Genomic DNA, 20,459 nt, shown 5'->3' on the forward strand with positions numbered 1-20,459 from the left:
TCTCGGACCATTTCACCTCCCGGGGCAACTAGGGCCTTTTCTAGTGGGGACTTATACCAGCCTCGGTTCCATCAATTCTATCAAGTGAGATTTGTTAGAAAACTCAATGTTTCTCATGGTAACTGAATTACAGATCAGAGGACATGGAGAATTATTGGAAACCATTTCATTATCAATCATGTTGGAAGGTACAGTTTTTCAAACTACAGAGGTGTGCATTACCGAAACTGGCACTGAGGCCAACACTCACTGTGTTATTCTAAAGCTTATAGAAAATTTCCATGGTTTCAGTAACTGCCACAAATGAAAGGAAGTAGCAGGAGCCAACTATGGAGGTTTCTGACTTTTCAGAAACTTTCCTCATGCCCAGGCCTTGTCAGACAGCATGAGAAGCATGGCCCATGGCACCGTTCTACCTACGTGTTAATGCCATTGGTAATTAACACTTGATGTCTCCACCAGTGTTCCCTCCATGGTGATTTTGTGCTTTCTTTCTCCCAGCGCACATCATTGTCTTTCTCCAGCACGGATGAGGCTGCTGCTCTCACATACCCCCACACACAGTCCACACTGTATTGTTTGTGGTGACGCTCATCTCATTCTGTGGAATTCCATCTGATAATCCAGACATTGTGGAGTGGAACATGTCAAGTTCACTTCTAGAGCTTCCACTTTCTATTTCAGTACTTCTGCTATTTCATTCCCCCTTGTGGCATGTCTTAACTGCCTAGTTCTGCCCTTTGTAGACCGCACCAGCTCTATACCTGTCTCTCCCAAGTCCAGTTGGCTGAAATTTGATGCATCCTATTCCTTAGTAGATGTACTCTCTCGTTCCTACAACTTGAAAGCTAGAACATCTTGAAAACTATAAAGTTTGATGGCAAAGTCATGATCAGTTAGCTAGGTTTATCAAATCTTTTACCGTACAGACCAATTCCCTCACATCCTCAGCCTGCTCTTGACTACCATACTGAACTACTGAAAATTCCACCATCATGCCTGTTCACATCATTAGCCTCTGCTTGGAAGCTTCTTTCCCACTCTTCTTCACCTTTCTGTTCGATGTTCAGATCTCAGCCTAAATATATCTCCAGGCATCTATTTTTGGGCATTTGGGCTGTTTCCAAAGCTTAGCTATTGTAAATAGTGCTGCTATCAACATAGGGGTGCAGGTGGCTCTTTGGAATGGATGTTTCTGTGTCCTTTGGGTAAATACCTAGGAGTGGAATTGCTGGATCCTATGGAAGCTCTATCTTTAGTAAGTTGAGGAATCTCCACAGAGCTTTCCATAGTGGTTGGCCCAGCAGTGCAGGGGAGTTCCTTTTTCTCCACGTCCTCGCCAACATTTGTTGTTGCTAGTTTATTTAATATGTAAGTTTCAATAGAAACAACCCCATTGGCACCTTGATTTTGAATGTACAGCCTCCAGAACTATGAGAAAAATAAATTTCTGTTGGTTAAGACAAAATAAATAAATAAATAAATAAATAAATAAATAAATAAATAAATAAATAAACAAACAAATAAATCTCCAGGGATATGTCCTTGAACTTTCTCGAACTGCCATCATTTGCATTCCCATATCACACTGGCATTACCCCTATTTGAGCAGAGAACACACTGAATTGAAATTGCATGGACATTTACCTTAGCATATATTAGTTGGCTCTATAATCCTTGAAAAAGGTGCTGTCTTTCTTACATTTGTTCAAGTAGCACATTGTAGGGAAGAGAGAAAGGGAGGAAGGTAGATAGGAAAGGAGGGATCAGAAAAGTCATAAAATGAAAAAGAATTATAAAGGGTGGGGCGGACGCAAATATTGTTTAAAAATGAACAATGATGTAAAAAATAAAAAAAATATTAAAAAATCTTTCCCCTTTAAGCAAACAAAAGTAAATATATGCTTCATGTATTTCATTATATGAAGAGTAAGGACATAAATTTGAAGTGTTATAGTTATGACATAAAATAAAAACAAATTATCTTTATTTCCAGCTATTCATCTCAATGTTCCTGTCTAATTTATTTCTTATGGTGATTTTAGAATTTTATATGACTTTGATATCCAAATTTCAACCATATGCATTGCTCTGGGAATATATTTAGTATTTTATTGATTATAAGATGTCATTTATAGCAGAGAACCCAATATATTATAAAAAACATATAGATGGGTAAGTTAATTAAAAAATACTTTTTAGTCTTAGAACTGTTATAAAAAATGTGCACTTTAGAATTGGAGGCTGTTGTAATATTACTAGCAGTCTAATAATCATTGAATGCTTCAAAATTGCCACATACTTTACATGTATTACAACATTTCTTAAAACAACCCTACATGATAAATTCTGCTCTTATTATCATATTACGTATGCAGAAACTAAATGTACAGAGAAGTCAACTTCACATTAGTGATAAGCTCTGGCAGTAAAATTTGAATCTAGTCTGTCTTACTCTAGAGAAGTTCAGAAGGACTTTCACCTAGTAGTATAATCAGTCTGTAGCTGTGCTCCAATATGGTAACCACTAGCTATATGTGACTATTGATAATTTGAAATGTGACTAATATAACTGAGATGCTGCTTATTAATTTTTTAACTTAATTACTTTTAATATAAATAGGTCAATATGACTAGTTGCTTCCATGTTGAAGAGCACAATTCAAAAACCTAATTCTAAATCACCATATTCTGTCACCTCCCCTGCTTTTAAATAGGGACAATGTAATAGGATGTCCACAGGTGCATGCCACAGATGCTGGTTAGCTCTACAACTAGTTCAGCCTAGGTATTCTCAGAAGAAAGTGAAAGAAGAGTAAGAAAACAGTTTTCCAGCTTATACTTTTAATGAATAGAGAGAATCTAATGTTAACTAGAGAAACTTGTCTATAACTTTCATCCTGAAATGAAACTCTTTACGACTTTCTTATTTCTTGCCATAATATTTTCTTTTCAAGAATACATTTAATTCCACTCACTCCACTCTATACAAGACTGAAGGTTTAAAATCTCTTTTCTCCAAAATTCAGCCTCTATATTATTTTTCCCTGAAAATTGAAGAAATGCTGTTACCATTTCAGAAGAATTAATCTCTAGGGTACTTTTTTGAGTATCTTTCATTATTCCAAGTAAGAGTTTGTATTAGTCAATGATCTCCAGGGAATCAGAACTAACACAGTATATACACTCTGGAGATAACTGGCTCATGCAATTGTGGAGGTTAATGAGGCTAAAATCTGCCGGTAGGCTAGAAGCACAGACAAGAGTTGGTGCTGCCATTCAGGTCTGAAGGTACAGGCTAGATTCCCTCTTCTTCAGAGGTCAATAGTCTATTAAGGCCTTCAGCTGATTAGAATATGACCCCCCGAAGGTATGGAAGGTAATCTACTTCACTCAAGTCTGCTGATTTAAATGTTAATAGTATTTTTAAAAATCATATGCACAAAAACCTCTAGAATGTTTGAGCCATGGCATAGCCAGGTTGACATAAAATTAGCCATCACTTAATTTGCTCAACATTTTTGTACGCAGTACAATGAGTCATGTCCTGCATACATGATTCCAATCATACAATACATTGGAAGGAAATTAAGTAAATTGCTTTTATGTAATCAAGCAAAACAGACATACTCAATAAATTCCCAGGTAGACTTTATCAACTCCATATTAATATTACATTGTTTCCATATTAATATTAATCCCATGTTCCATATTAATATTACATTGTTTCATGGTGTTCTAAGGCTGCATGGCACTATCTAATTATTTTCAAATGCCACTTTCCTATTTTCTCTAATATATGAATAAAAGTATGAAGATTGCTCTAAATATTATTATTTTACCTTTGGTGAAAATAAACAATGATTGATGGTAGTTGAATCTCCCATTATTTCGGGGACTAGTATATTCATAAAAAGTAAAAGCATAATGACAGAGCAATGGGATGATAATATGTTTCACATGCCATAATTAAACATAGAACAATAGCTAATCATGAAGGAATAATTAGCATGTTTATTAATAATCCTGTTTATATTTCTAGTAAGAAAAATGAAGTGTTAAGGTACATTTCTTTATTAATTGCAAACTCTTAATACTTAAATTATTTAAAATCGAATAACAATATTTGATTTGATGTGAGTCTTTAATTTCACATCAGCTCACTACTTTTCTGATGTAGCCTCATTGAATAGGACATGAGGTTACTTAAGCAAAGGGCTGCTCTGAAGAAAGAGAAGTAGAGAGAGGTCTTCTGCCTTATTTAAGATTCTTCCCTGGCTGGACATTTCTTTTGTTACTGTTTTGCTCTCTTTCACACTTGAATGGGGCCAGTGCAAAACTAAAGAAAACTTCTTTGTACTTGCTGTTCCAGTGTGGTGTCTGCCCTGGCTAACTCTTTAAGCTCTTTGGGAATTCATTGCCATTTGTCTATTTGTATAGAGTCATCACCTTATGAAGCAGTCTCCTAGGTTTGCCTTTCCTAGTTGTAGTCACCAGGCTGTCTGCTTGTGACCTTCGTGAAAGATGAAATCTTATGTTGGGTTTGGTTAGAAACTGCTGAGTGCAGTCTTTGTTAGTAGTTTGTTGACTGGAAAGTCAGACTCACCTAACTTAGTGAGTGTAGCTTTCCCTAAGAAGAAGCGCTATGATATGTGAGTTTAAACAACACAAGATTAGTGAGATTATCCCTAGGTTAATCATCACTAAACTGGTGACTTCTTCGGTAGCCTGGATGGACAAACCTGTTTAATAAGCTTTGTGATTAACCCACTGTAGGGTAAGGAAAAATGTCAGGCTCTTCTGCCCTCCCGCCATCAGGATGGATGGTGGATCCTTGCGGTCCTGAATGCAGGCCTGATGGCGGCACCTGGAATAGGGTGTGGGCAAAGGTAGATGGGATTCACCTGGGCTGAGACTGGGCTTTTTAAGGGCGGCGTCACGGGGATGCCAGCAGAAGCCAAAAGAGAAGCCGAGAGAGAAGCAAAGAAGCAGACGCAGAGATCACCGGAGAGCCCAGATACAGTGAAGATTTGCTGGGGGCTGGGAGGCCTGCCAGCCTCTTGGCCCCCCAGCCCCCCTGCCTGCTGTGTACTGGGTAAATCCCAATGAAAGACCTGCAAAAACCACTGAGGACTCTGACTCCTCCTTTACCCGGTCTGCTGGATATTAGAAAACCTGCACTGTGGTCTTCCTGACCATACGCCCACCTTCTTGGTTAAAAGTTACAGTCCTGGCAGATTGTGGCAGATTGTGTCATTTCAGGTGAATAACTCTGAGGTCATCTTGTCCCTTCTCAGTAAACATTAAGTAGATGCTTTGTCTTTCAAGATAATAAGGAAAAGGGTGTGTATAAACGGAAAGAACCTTACCTAAATCCTGTACACACACCACTGACCCCCAGCCACCCGGTTTCTGTGTCCTTCCTTCTGTTCCTGGAATGAGTCATAATCAGTCATTTCTACCGAGGACGTGTGTCCACAAGATTCTCTTTTCTCAAGGCTTGTTATCAAATACCATGGTTTCCCTTAGTTTCTCTTCGTTTTCACCAAAGCTGACTTCTAGTTTAAAGTTTATCATTTTTCTTTCTACACTCTGGTTTCACAGGCTGAGTATAATGAGAAAGAAGTAACTCCATGGGCTAAGCTTCAATTTGGCATTTGCAAATTCCAATTTGACCAGCAATAAGAAAGAGAACAGGCAAGATAATAGTTCCTAGCCCAAGGGTGGTATCTCATTTTGCTTTGGTTTGGTTTTGGTTTCATTTGCACACAGCAGAGCGAGAGGGAGGAGAATGAAGCAAGTTGACAGAACCTTGGATAAGAAAAGGAAAAGTGGAGAGAAAATGGTCATAAATAGTTATAAATGACATTTTCATAAAATTGTACAATTTAAAATGATTTATAGATTTTATTTCATCCTAACCAAAAACAAGGAAAAAAAATCCTATGGAATTGCAGTATTACTATTACTAATATCTCTTGCACATATGAAGAGACTCAGGCCACTAGAATCAGAAATCACATTGAGGAATTTTGTTTCCTAAGATTGTGGACTTTTCTTGAATCAATAAAGATTTATTGATTCAAGAACCAGGGCACAGGCCAGATGCACAGGAGGGTGAGAGGACTCACCAGAGACAGAGCGGGGAACAGAACAGGCAGACTGACGAAATACACTGCCGAGGGGAGTAGCAGGCGCGGCAGGAGAGGTCTGCTGTGCCATGTGGGTATCTTGCCTGCAGGCCGGGATCAAACACATGCTGCAGAGGCTGCGGGCAGCTTCACAGTGCTGCACTCAACTGCCTGCATCACCAGAGGAGGCCCAAGATTGTATTGTGGACTTTTCTGAGCACAGCAAAGGCTGGCTTGTTTCCACAGTAGGTACTGGAAAACTTCCTGTGATGTAAAGATTGAGCAGATGTTCATAGAGAAAGGAAGACCTCTACTAACCCCTCCACCAACCTTATTTTTAACACAGAAAGTACACATTTTCCACCAGAAATGGGTGGTCGCCTCCTTGGGGATGTTGAGGCAAGTTTGCCCCTCCCCAACACCCGCCCCCACACCCACTCCCTTCCACTCCCCAAGCCCGCCCCTGACATCCACAGGGCAAACCTTTTGCAGAAAAGACAGAGAACACTTGTCAGGGAGCAGTGAAGCAAATCCTCGGAACCATCCAGTCATGCCCTTGACAGCCTACCAGCAGCAAACCCTCTCCTCAGTAGGTCCTCTGCCCTTATAATGATTACTTTTCCCTTCACTGGTAATTTTTGGATAACTTCCATGGGGAAAAAAATATTATCTCTATTATCAGAGTGCTACCCAACTGCTTTGCATATCCAGTGAAGTCAGGAAAGAGGAAGCTACTTCCCTGAAACAAGAAGGATGAACGTTAACTGTCCTGAAGTTAGATAGTGTGAGTTACTGCAAGTTACTGATGCTGCCAGTGTGAATTTCCTTCCCTATGTTGTTTTGTCAGGGCAATAGGTTTTATCTACTGGAGATCTTTGTGACATATTTATTTTCCTTTTTCACTTCCATTTTTTAAAAAAAATTATTTTCAAAAATAATTATTATTATCTATGATGAAATAGTTCATCTGTGCTTAAAATTTGAGAATGACATAAAGAATGTTCTGGGCATTTTCTACAGAAAGGAGAAAATTGTATGAAAAAAATTATGTAAAATATCACCATGCTACTACTGTACATGTGCTGTACAAAGGTGATCTATAATAATCATTAGGGCAGAGAATTCAGTTTTATTTGCTATTTTATTTCTCTCATTTAATGTTATTTATAAAATTCAACACTTCTGATTATAAAAGAACAGTTCCACATCCTTCTGTGTCAGCACCGCTTGTTAATACTGCATTTTCATAATTCTAAACTATTAAAATAGTTGAATATCTGGATTCAGAATTAATAGTCATTATTAGAATTTAGAAAAGCCACCAAGAGAAGGGCAAGGTCACAGGTAGAAATCTTTGAATTTATCATTTAGGGAAAAAAAATTATTTCGTATATGTCAGTTGGTGCCTGTGTTCTATTTCTAATGATGCCTGCATGAAAATGGATGAGACTGGCCTTGAGAAATTGGCTGTACCAATTAAGGCAGGTTTTGCTCAATAACACTCATTATCCTTGTTGAAACTGCTTTATAACATAGAATTATAAATATGCCTTAAAATAATGCAAATTTACTGAAAGTGCAGTAAACCCAGTTGTCTTGAGGAATAAGCCATTCTCTTTTAAACTTTGTCTAAAACATAATTATTTTCTTCTTTTGATACAAAGGATATCACAACCTGGCCCAAACATTGGAAACTTGTTTATCATAAGCTTTCAACATCCTTTATGCTCCCCCACAGTACAGTGCCTAGAATATGGTCAGGTTGTAATATAATAAATGCAGTTTTTGTTAAATTGAGTCTGGGGATTTTCCCTGGAGAATGCCATCCTTTTCTCTAGTAACCGTCCTGAGTTTCAGTTTGTTTCACATGGCCCACAGCTAAGATATTGATTATGTTCCACATGAGCTTGACAAAAAAAAATATTTTCACTTATGTATGCCTCATTTCAGATGAAAAGATACCAGGTATCTGAAAGATAGTTTGTTTTTTTTTTTCTTAAAAAGATTTTATTTATTTATTTATACAAGCACTGGGTACAGTCAGAAGTGCGGGAGGGTGAGCGAATCCACCAGAGACAGAGCGGGGAGCAGAACAAGCAGACTGACGAAGTACACTGCTGAGGGGAGCAGCGGGCAAGGCAGGAGAGGTCTGCGTGCCATGTGGGTTGCTCTGACACCTGCAGGGATCGAACCAGCACTGCAGGGTAAGTTAAGAGGAAATAATTCTGTAGTTCTGCTTAAGAATGTAAGAATGTTAATACTTTTTTGTTGGGCTAATTCCATGAGAAGCCCCCTGGTAAACCTAAATCTTGAGCACTTCATAATTTTTTCTTTCATGAAAGTAGAATTCCAAGGAAAATGTCTGCCTTCTTAATTCTACCTCCTATCCCTAGGGGAATAATTGAAAGATGATGGATGGATGGCAGACGAAAGTGAGAGATTATATTTTCAAAATAAGTAAAAGGATTTTTAAATTTGTCTTTCAGAATCTATATCTTACTTTGAGATTTTTTACTAATAACAATAAGATATTAAAGATAGTTTCCTTAATGTTTTCTGTTTCTGGAACAAAACTGGTAACGTGAAATGTAGCTTGAAATTTAGCTCCAGTCTGGCCTAGACCTCTCAATACCTCTCCGTTTAGAATAGAGATTACATTTTCACATTTAAAAAGTTGATTGAATAATACTCTGTGGTAGTGGTTAGGATAGCGAGGAAAATTGAAATTTTATTTTCACAGTAGGGGGATGCTCCTCTTTATGAACTATTTGTCTTTGAAACAGCCCCTGTAAATTAAATCATTTTAACACATCTCTAGAGTTTCCTCTTAAATTTTACTGTGTAAATAAATAATTCTACAGCTGGGAAATCTATTAATGATGAATGAACATGCGTTTAGAGATGCTTGGCAGTTTTTAATTTCTATTTTATGTCTTTTTTTTTTTTTTAGTGGTGTATAGAAAGTGTAAATCTTCATAGGAATCATTGCAAATAAGAAAGAAACCATGAGGGAAAACAGTGACTACAAATGAAATTTCCAGAAAGAGATTTAATGTGATTTTTTAGCCAGGTTTCTAATGAGACCAAGAACATCTGATCAGTGATGTAAAAATATTAACGTATTGTGGATGAGCAGGAAAATTACAGGGACAAGTGGTAGGTCTTCAAAGAAAGGAATTTTAAAAGCTACTTGGCAACAAATCCTTTTGTTTAATACTAAAGGAACATTTTCTCTAGATTTGAGGGGATAATTACAGAACTCATGGAGCTCATCCTATTCCCTTTCTTCTGGTCTAAAGGTGGTCTCTTGAGAAGGTAGCCCTGTTAGGAAGAACATTCCTTGGTTGGATATATACGTCTGCTTTATTTGGCATTTAAGGTCTTTTGTGATTTTTGTTGTTGTTTTCATTTTAAAAAATTAATTGCCTTGGTAAAATCAGTATTTTACATAATAAGAATAAGCCAGCTTTTTTGAGATCTGTTCATGTAAATTTCATTTATACATAATTTTTTTATTTTATTTATTTATTTATTTATACAAGCACTGGGTACAGTCAGAAGCGTGGGAGGGTGAGAGAATTCACCAGAGCCAGAGCAGGGAACAGAACAGGCAGATTGACGAAATACACCGCTGAGGGGAGAAGTGGGCCCAGCAGGAGAGGTCTGCGCACCATGTGGGACCCTCGCCAGCAGCCGGGGATTGAACCAGCTCTGCAGAGGCTGCGGGAAGCTTCCCAGCCCAGAGCTCAACCACTGTGCCACCAGGGGAGGCCCCTATATACATAAATTTATATAACAAAAAGTAAAAGCTCCCACTTTTCCCACAATCATTTGTCCTGGAAATAATCATGTCTAACAGCTTTTCTTTAAATTTCATCTTACTCATTCTCTCTCTATGAATATATGTACACTGTCATTCATTCATATATTCATTCCTTCATTCAACAAATATGTACTGCTGTTTTATTAAGAACCATGTATTGATCAAGATGATACAGATAGAGCAATGAATGGCTATCCTCGTGAGAGTCTCACATTTTTATAAAACTTTTAAAAAATATTCCCAGCTGTCCCTTCACCCAACAATACTTCACAAACACTCCACATCAGCACTCACAAGTGTACAATTCTCTTTTTTTATCTTTATATCTCGAAATAGTCTCTTCTCACCATTTATGCTTTTTCACTCCCCATCCATGACTGAGCACACTAAAATCTAGATTCCTCCGCACACCATTCTACTAAACTATGATTCGTCAGGTCATACATGCTTATTGCCAAGTCCAGTTGATGCTTTACAATTCTCACCTTCCTTGTCTTCTCTACAGTGTATGATATGATGGACTCTCTAAATCTCTCATGCACTATTCTTTCACAGGAACCTGTGTCTTTTCTCCTACATGGTGATATTTCCTGGTAGGTCTTTGCCCTGCTTCCCCTCCACCACCACCCCAGCCCCCTTCAGTGTCCAGTCTGTCTTTAAATAGTTTCATGTACTGCCATGAACTCATCTACCACCTATTTGCTAATGGATCTCAACTCTTTAAGTTATTTCATCCTACACACACTCTGATAGATATCTTACAGGTGTGCCCCGACTAAACGCAGGCAGGATTCATCACCCTCCCCTTAATTCCTATTCCTCTTCCTGGATTTGTTAATTTATTGCACAAATCTTCCTTTCACCCAGCTATTCAGAGCAGACACTTTGGACTATTTTTTTTTTCCTACTTTCTGAGCAACTTTCATGCACCCAATACAATATTAACATCCATAGTTGCCATGCTATACATCATGTCCCATGCTTTATTTGTCTTATAACTGGAAGTTTGTGCCTTTTGATCCCTTTCACCCATTTTTCCCCTTAAAAAATCCCCTCTATTGCCTAGTAACCACCCATCTTTATTTGTTTTAGGTTCCACATGTAAGCTAGAACATGCAGCTTCTGTCTTTCTCTCTCTGACTTCACTTACTGTCTGCAACCCTATCGAATGTCCCTCATTCTAAAGGCTAATCACCACCCATTCTCACTACCACCCATCTCAGTTTTAAGTGGCATCATCTATCTTTTAGATTAGGGCAAATTTCTCTGCATATGTCTTAGTTTGCTACAATCCACCCTTCATACTAAAATCAGAGTGGTTTTTCTAATGCAAACCTTCTATTGTGTTATTCTCTTTTCAAATGTATTTCTGTGGCTTCCTTTGAGTATTACATCGAGTACAAAAATCTGGGTATCCTATATGCTGTGACACAACTCTGTAATTTGGTACCTACTTATCTCTGTAGTCTCAACTGCTGTCAAGACATGTGTGAATCTCACTAATATTCTGAGTTATTAATCCATGGAGGGTCAAACCCTAGCTCTCTTTTTGATTTTGAACAGTCTGCTCCTCTTAGTGAAACACTCTCTTTGCCTTCTCTTCAGCTCTTCACCTGTACGACAACTGCTTCACAAATCAACTCAGACTGAGGTTCCCTTGTGAATCTGTCCTTTTGTGCCTGCTGCCTTGATGAGTGGTTTAAGATGATGTAACTTATATACACGATGAAATAATACACAGCCATTTGTGGCAACGTGATGGAACTGGAAGGGGATTATGCTAAGCGAAATAAGCCAGAAGGAAAGAAAAGCATATAAGTGGTTTCACTTACATGTGGAATACTAAGAAACAAAACTAAACGTCAGACAGAACCAAACCAATAACATAACCTAGAAATATAGCTGTAGAATTGATGCTTGTAGAAGTGAAGGAGAGAGAGCAAAGTGTGGAGCAAGCAAATGGAGTATGATGGGGGACTGTGGGTACCTGGGTGGTGGGTGTAGAGTGGTAGCATACATGTAAGGGCAGTGTGAGTCTATATTTTTGAATCACATACAGTGTTGTAAACCAACAAAAATATTTTCAATAAATACAAAAAAAGAAATAATCTGTTTTTCCATGTTCACCCAGCTGTCCTTGTGAATGTACATATCAAACAGGGCCCTTCTAAGTGCTATTGGAGACCCTGTCTCTGGTGTGGCATTTAATTCTCTGTCTGTCTATCCTGCTAGGCTAGAAACACCCAAACCTAGTGGTATCTGGCCCATTGTAGGTGAAGAAGTGTCAACTAAGTAATTTATTTTTAAAACTATACCTGGTTTTCCATTTCATGAATGAGCACCTATTCATGAGGTAGAAATCTAGGTATAGATTTGTTGTGACACCCCTCCCCTACATCTACCCCTGTCAGAAGATTTAGTTAACTGAAAGATGAAACTGAGGTCTATAATTAGAATTACAGTCTTTGAAACAAGAGTTTTTGGAAGGAAGTGATAAAGACACACCTTTCAGAATATCGAAAATTAATACTATTTTTCTAACCTGAAATTTACCTGCATGATGTATGACTTGTAAGCTATAATCTCTTGCACCTGCATCCTTCCCTTTGAAATATCAATTTCTAGAGCTTCCCTGGTGGCGCAGCAGTTGAGCGCTGGGTTGCGAAGCTGCCCAGAGTCTCTGCAGTGCCGGTTCGATCCCCGGCCGCCGGCGAGGGTCCCACATGGCGCGCAGACCTCTCCTGCCGCCCGCTGCTCCCCTCAGCAGTGTACTTCGTCAGTCTGTCTACTCTGCTCTCCCCTCTGGCTCTGGTGAATTCTCTCACCCTCCCGCGCTTCTCACTGTACCCAGTGCTTGTATAAACAAATAAATAAATATTTATAAATAAATAATTAAATAAATAAATAAAATAAAATATCAATTTCTACTGCACCACTGGGTGATTTTGCGTTCTCTAACCATTCTGAAGTTCAGAGTCTGCATGAATCTATTAGATTCTTATTTTATCCCTATAAATATCTCATATTTATAAGGATGCATTAAATATGTAATTGTATTAAAACAATATTCATGTATTAGACAAAGGAGAATATAGAAACTGCTACACTAACGGCACAACTCACATTTTTTTCTTTTTCTTGATGGGAAAGTGAGAATAATAACTATTGATTTTAATAAATTTGGCATCCACTCTAGCTTTGCTATTGTTCCTGTGGGATTTTCTTTAATGGTAGCCAAAAAGTGACTAAAAAAGCCACTGAATTTCAAAGTTAGCTTATTTTTGAGCCAATGAGATGACAACATTCACAAAATATTATGTGGAAAAGCTATTTTTAAAGTTACCTTTATATTATGTAAAGAATGTTGTTAAACATCTAGTGACACGTGGTGAAAACTTCTTTATCAAATACCTAAATGTAATAATATAAACCTGATTTTGTAAAACTGCTCTGAGGTTGCATTTCTTTTTTTTTTTAAGATTCATTTATTTATGCATATAAGAACTGGGGTACAGGCCAGAGGTGTTGGGGAGGCAGTGACAGGATTCAGCAGAGACAGAATGGGGAACAGAACAGGCAGATTGAGGTATGGCAGACCTCTCCTGTCGTGCCTACTGCTCCCCTCAGCAGTATATTTCGGTTGTCTGCCTGTTCTGTTCCCTGCTCTGTCTCTGGTGAATTCTCTCACCCTCCTGTGCCTCTGGCCTGTACCCCAGATCTTGTATAAAAATAAATAAATCTTTAAAAAAAAAAACAGTCAGATTGAGTGAAATACACTGCTGAGGGGAGCAGCAGGCAAGACAGGAGAGGTCTGCTGCGCCATGTGGGTCACCTCCCTGGCCAGGGGTCTAACTCGTGTTGCAGAGGCTGTGAATAGTTTCATAGGTTGCATCTTAACCCCTTGTGCCACCAGAGAGGCCCCTGAGGTTGCATTTCTTTATGAAAATATTCACCCAGGGTCCCTGACCCGTGGATTCCTAGAGTAAGAAGGAACCTAAGAGGCATATCTTTTACAGATGATCATTCAATCTATTTTGTGGGAGGTTGTTTCTTCTCTTTTCTTTTTCAGAACCTCCCTTTTTGCATTAAATTGAAATCTGCCTCTGTGTACTCTTTTCCATTAGTCCCATTGTATACTTTGGAATGAAACAGAGATCAGCTGAATGCCCACCACTCACCAGTGTGGACAAACCACAGATCTGAAAGTCATTCTTGATTTTTTTCATTTCCTCTCCCACCACCCTCCCATCATCCACTGAGCCCTCCAGTCATAAACCCAAAAGAGGCATTGATCCTGGATTATCCACTTATTGCCGTTTGTCCTGCCACTAGATGGTAGTCCAAGCCACCATCGTCTTTGAGCTACACTGCATTAATCATCTTCCAGGCAACCTCTGTGTTCCATTTGTCATGTCTCTACAGCCTACTTTTTATGCCAGTGGTCAAATTGGAGCACAAGAACCCAGGGCAACACAGGATAATTCATTAGGATACAGGAAGAAATACCAGAAATTCTATTTATATTGTCTTTAATCTCATCATTTTAAATCGCTATTTTGTTCTATTATGTTTTTTCACATTCGTAAGTTAGTACAGTTGCACATGTGTGTGAGTCATAAATAAATACATATTTATTGGGAGTATGTGCTTAAATATTGAATACTGCATTTCACATATGTTCCAGTTAGCATAGAGTAGGATATTACTTCTCAAAAATAGCCTTTGCACAGTACCTTTTCCATAATGTAACATCTTACTAGCATTTGAGCTTCCATTTTTCTCTTTGACTTTTTATTCAATTTATAATCTGATATAGCCAACATCCCAGATCCATTTTCAGTCTTAAATAACTGATACGCAAACAATTGACTTCCCTTCTCCGCCCACCATCCCCTGGATCCCTGTCCCCATCCCTCCCTCCTCCTCTTAACCTCAGAGTCCTCAGGATATGTGTTGATATGTGCGTTTCCTGGCCTGTTTTATAGATAATGAAACTGGGGATCAGAGGGGTTAAGTATTGCCAAAAGGCACACAGCTCATAAGCGTTGGAACAGATTCAAATCCCTGTCTATCCGACCCCCAAACTTGGACTCTTAACTCACATGCCAAATTCTACCCCAAACACTCTCCCATTTGGCACCAGAGGTTCAAACTCACTTACACAAGAACTTCCCTGAAAATCTCCCTTCTGTTGTAATCTGCTGCCAGACTTTTTGTTTATTGGTGGCGAGTTCCAATATGAAGCCGTTCTATTTGGTGCAAACAGAAAGCTGAATTGATTAGTAGAAATTTCTTATTTATCTACTAACACTAGATTTCCTGAAAGCTGCAGACCTCTTCTTTGCTACTCTAATGTGTGTGAACATTTCCTGTAGTTTACACTTCTTGATCCCTTTGTCTTTAGTATGAGGAGAGAAAATGTCCAATTTAATTAGAAAGACTTGAATTATGTCTGCTGTTGAATGACTTGAATAGACACCCTGGCCATTTACATTTTCTGCACAGAACAATTGTTTAGTTAATAGTTCGCACCTATGAACCCCTCCCCAAATTCTTATCCATATAGGGCTCTCCTTTCTGAAATTTCCTCAGCATTGACAATGACAATATTGCTGATTTGCCAACTACTTCTACAGAGTTAATGGCTTCTCAGTGAATGGTTTAAGTTCAGACTGGACCAAAAGTTATCAAGGACTATAACACCATCTTCTGCATTGGGTGCTAAATGATGCTTCTCTGAGGTTGATTGCATCATACTTGACCATGCCTGGGATTGTTGTGCAGCCTGGACAGCTGAGAGGTCCTCAGAGTGGACAGGACAGTGTGAACACTATGTCACCACAAGGGACCATGTAGCACTAAGCTCTGACAGACCAGCAGGACATTCCTGCAGCTGACACTCCAGTGTGTACTCTCATTTGAACATTTAAAAAAAATTGAACTGTTTACCTGAGGTATAGATGATATGTTGGCTTTTCAGTGTAAATTAATTTGGAAAAAAACAAATTTGTTTTTGGATATTACACTTGTAATTTACTTCCAAGAATATTTTCATATTTACGCCGACCCTCTCTACAACCTTTATTTCTTAAGAATTTTTGAGTTTTCTATTTAAAAAGTTTTTTGAGCATATATAAAGTATAGAATCTTGTAAGTAACTATATAGATTCTTTTAGTTATTTATATAATAACAGTAGATACTCTTAAAATGTCATAAAGTAATAGGCACATCTTGACCCAATTAAAAATTCATACACTTCTGAGCAAAAAGCCCTGGCAAAACAATGTTTTTTTTTTTTTTTTTTTAAAGATTTATTTATTTATTTATACAAGCACTGGGTACAGTCAGAAGCGTGGGAGGGTGAGAGAATTCACCAGAGGCAGAGCGGAGAGCAGAGCAGAGTAGGCAGACTGACGAAGTACTCTGCTGAGGGGAGCAGAGGGCAGCAGGAGAGGTCTGCGCACCATGTGGGACCTTCGCCTGGTGGCCGGGGATCGAACTGGCGCTGCAGAGGCTGCGGGCAGCTTCGCAACCCAGCACTCAACTGCTGCGCCACCTGGGAGGCCCCTGGCAAAACAATCTTATAAGAAGAATATTGTGAGGAATTAACATCCACTTAATTTTAATATATAGAAAGGGTCCCCAAGTCTTTTTAAGGATATCAAAAATGAATGTAATTTTCCTTTAAAAGGAACACTGAAAAACATATGAAAGACCTCATTTTCTGCTATTTTGATGGAAAGTTTAATTTCTCCTTTGACCAGCTAAAACATCTACTGTAAAAGTTTTTCTCAACTGTAATGTATTGTGAATCAAACACTTTTTTTTTTTTCTCTTAACAGAGAAGTACTAGTTGGGGACTAAAAGTAAAATATAGTTTGACAATGAAAAAGGAGATTTTTGTATATATATTTTAGTACTTCAGAATTAACTCAAAATAATAATGGTAGAAAATGATTTAGGAGCTAAAGTGAGTTCCCTAGACCATGAATAACAATAGCAGTACTCTGAGATTTATATCCTTTCTTTTCTCTTGTTTGTTTTCTATGTCATATAATTAATTAGAAGATTGTTTGTCCAAATTAATTCTGTTGCCAAAACTTTAAAAAATACTTGAGGTGACTAGTGAAATCTTAGTTTCAAAAGTACAGACTTAGTCAAGTATATGTCATATATTAAATACAAAATTAATGAAGGTACGACTTTCAAGTCTTTGGTAGAAATGCTGAATCAGTGATATTTTATAGGGGGTGCAGTTTGTCTTCATAGAAACATTATTGAGTAAAGAATCGTTGCTTCCTGTAGAATATTGCTTTAATTCCGTACTGATAAAACTTTCACTCTTTTGCAAAGGTATCAGATCCACACCGGCCTTCAGCATTCTATCATTAGACCTACCCAACCCAACTGTTTACCTCTGGACAATGCAACCCTACCTCAGAAGCTGAAGGAGGTCGGATATTCAACACATATGGTTGGCAAGTGGCATCTGGGTTTTTATAGAAGAGAATGCATGCCCACCAAGAGAGGATTTGACACCTTTTTTGGCTCCCTCTTGGGCAGTGGTGATTATTACACACACTACAAATGTGATAGTCCCGGCATGTGTGGCTATGACTTGTACGAGAATGACAGCGCGGCCTGGGACTATGACAATGGCATTTACTCCACACAGATGTACACCCAGAGAGTGCAGCAGATCTTAGCGTCCCATGACCCCAGGAAGCCCATATTTTTATATATTGCCTACCAAGCGGTTCACTCACCACTGCAAGCCCCTGGCAAGTATTTTGAACACTACCGGTCCATTATCAACATAAACAGGCGGAGGTATGCCGCCATGCTCTCCTGCTTAGACGAAGCGATCAACAATGTGACCCTGGCTCTGCAGAGGTATGGTTTCTATAACAACAGCATTATCATCTACTCCTCAGATAATGGTGGCCAGCCCACGGCAGGAGGGAGTAACTGGCCTCTCAGAGGCAGCAAGGGAACGTACTGGGAAGGAGGCGTCCGGGCTGTTGGCTTTGTGCACAGCCCACTTCTGAAAAACAAGGGCACAGTGTGTAAAGAGCTTGTGCACATCACGGACTGGTACCCCACTCTGATTTCACTGGCCGAAGGGCAGATTGATGAAGACATCCAGCTGGATGGCTACGACATCTGGGAGACCATCAGTGAAGGCCTTCGCTCCCCCCGCATGGATATCTTGCACAATATTGACCCCATTTACACCAAGGCTAAAAATGGCTCCTGGGCAGCAGGCTATGGGATCTGGAACACGGCCATCCAGTCAGCCATCAGGGTACAGCACTGGAAACTGCTCACTGGAAACCCCGGCTACAGCGACTGGGTTCCCCCTCAGTCCTTCAGCAACCTGGGGCCCAACCGGTGGCACAACGAGCGGATTACCCTGTCCACTGGCAAGACGGTGTGGCTCTTCAACATCACAGCAGACCCGTACGAGAGAGTGGACCTGTCCAGCAGGTACCCCGGGATCGTGAAGCAGCTCCTCCGGAGGCTCTCCCAGTTCAACAAAACCGCAGTGCCTGTCAGGTACCCCCCCAAAGACCCCAGAAGTAACCCTCGGCTCAACGGAGGAGTCTGGGGACCATGGTATAAAGAAGAGAACCAGAAAAAGAGGCCACGCAAAAATAAGGCTGAGAAAAAGCAGAAGAAAAGTAAGACCAAGAAGAAACAGCAGAAAGCAGGTTGGTTCCCCAGTTGTCGCGGGGGTGTCATACCTGGTTCAGGGCAAATAGTTTTTTCCTGTTTGGTTAAACTTTAATTGGTTCTTAGTCTTTCATCTGTTTTCTAGGTAAAACAGCAAATTTGGCTCAATAATATCCCCACCATGAGCATCGGACTCTTTCTCCTGTTGTGCCAGCAGTGGTTCTGCCACCTGCCCGCCCGGAACCCCGAGCTGCACCTGCCAAAGATGCCTCGAGCCAGCCACGCCGAGAGGAGGAAGAGCTGCTCTCTCTCCTGCTCCTGCACAGAAGGTGGTCAGTATCGAGTGCAACCTTGTTCTTCAGTCAGTCGACCAAATCTATGCTTTAAATTATAACCGGGGACCATGACCTGCAATGGATGAACATCCTAGTTTGATGGAAATTTCAGGATAGCTTGATTAAAAACTCCCTTCTTGGATAAAATGTAGTCAGAGTTTGTGACACCATAAAGACCTTGAAAAATGTATTTTCTTAATGAATTTCTATGTTTCGATCATAGGACACTTGACTCTTTTAATTAATTCTATTTCATGTATCATTTCCTTTCCTGTGAAAATAAGCTGTTTTTCTCACATGCGAACAGCTTGTACCTCATTTTATCACGCATGAGGGGATGGCAAATACGAGTGAGCACACAGCCAAAGCATGAATGTACCTGTTTTCTAAAGGCTTTAACAGAATGATGTTTCAGTACGAAGTGCGTAATTTATTTTTACGGAAAAAAAGATTAATTATTTTGCCTTCATAAAAGTTTTGCAAATGACTTTTAATTATTTTATTTTTATTTTATACATAGCATTAGAAGAGATTTATTTCATATCTTCAAGGTTACCAAGCACTGTAATACTTTAAATGACTGTAATGCTCTATGAATTCATGGACTATAAAAAGAAAATCAGAAAAAAATGATGATCATTGTTCAACCATTATTTTGAATGTACTAAGATAAATATATGCTTTAAATAATAGTTGGAAATTCAATGTTTGTACAGTCGAGAGACAACTTTATTGCTTCTATCAAAAGCATTTTATTTATGTATCTTTATTAAAATGACTTATTTTATGATACTAGCAAGTTTAGTGTTGCATTTGTGATTGGACTCCTAGTTAAAACTCTTTTATTCACCTCAGCAAAACTCTTTACAGAGAGGCTACTGAAGGTTATGTTTCCTGACAACAATAGTTCCTACTGTTGTAGGAACTTTACAAATAAGAGACGCTTCCAATTGGCTGTCGCATGAGGAAAATGTTCTCTTGTTAATAACTGACCTTTATAATGACCCTGTTCTTATAAATAGTGGAAAAAATGGGGCGATACAGAGGAATAAAAATTCCGATCCTTCCTGGTGTAGTTAAACATCTAGTGAGAACTCACACACTCAAGTACCATGAGGAGGAGTAAGGAAGAATGATCTGTCATGAGGATGATCACGGGTCACCGACAAGCCGTGATGGGTGTTCCTTCTGATGCAGAAGACTCGAGTTCTCATAGTTTGCTTTTAAAAAAAAATCATAGGTTGCTAGAGAACGATGTGTGAATTCCCAACTGTGCTAACCAAATATGCGAGGTGGCATGGCAACATGCAATTAAGTGCATCTCCATCAGAATTCAAAAGAAGGCCTGCCTGTCATAGTTTATGAACTTGTGCAGAAGCATTTATATACAGATGGGCAAAATGATTAAAATTTCTAAATTTTATGATTTCACTTTAGAATACATACTTCCATTTTATTCTCTAGGATAAAGTATTATTTCCTGAAGTTTGTGTTTT

At 39.0% G+C, this 20,459-nt stretch overlaps 1 protein-coding gene across 1 annotated transcript in view; it reads left to right on the plus strand.

Moving 5' to 3' along the window:
• ARSJ (arylsulfatase family member J) overlaps window positions 1–20,181 on the plus strand; it is a 59,293-nt gene extending 39,112 nt beyond the window's left edge. Inside the window, exons 2-3 of the mRNA XM_054694544.1 lie at window positions 17,309–18,666; window positions 18,774–20,181. Coding sequence (XP_054550519.1) covers window positions 17,309–18,666; window positions 18,774–18,799 — 1,384 coding nt within the window. The 3' untranslated portion in view covers window positions 18,800–20,181. The remainder of the gene's footprint in view (window positions 1–17,308; window positions 18,667–18,773) is intronic.
• Window positions 20,182–20,459: the final 278 nt, after the last annotated feature.

The sequence above is a fragment of the Talpa occidentalis genome, unplaced genomic scaffold (assembly GCF_014898055.3).
Source record: "Talpa occidentalis isolate TD23 unplaced genomic scaffold, MPIMG_talOcc4v2.1 talOcc4.13, whole genome shotgun sequence".
Lineage (NCBI taxonomy): Eukaryota > Metazoa > Chordata > Mammalia > Eulipotyphla > Talpidae > Talpa > Talpa occidentalis.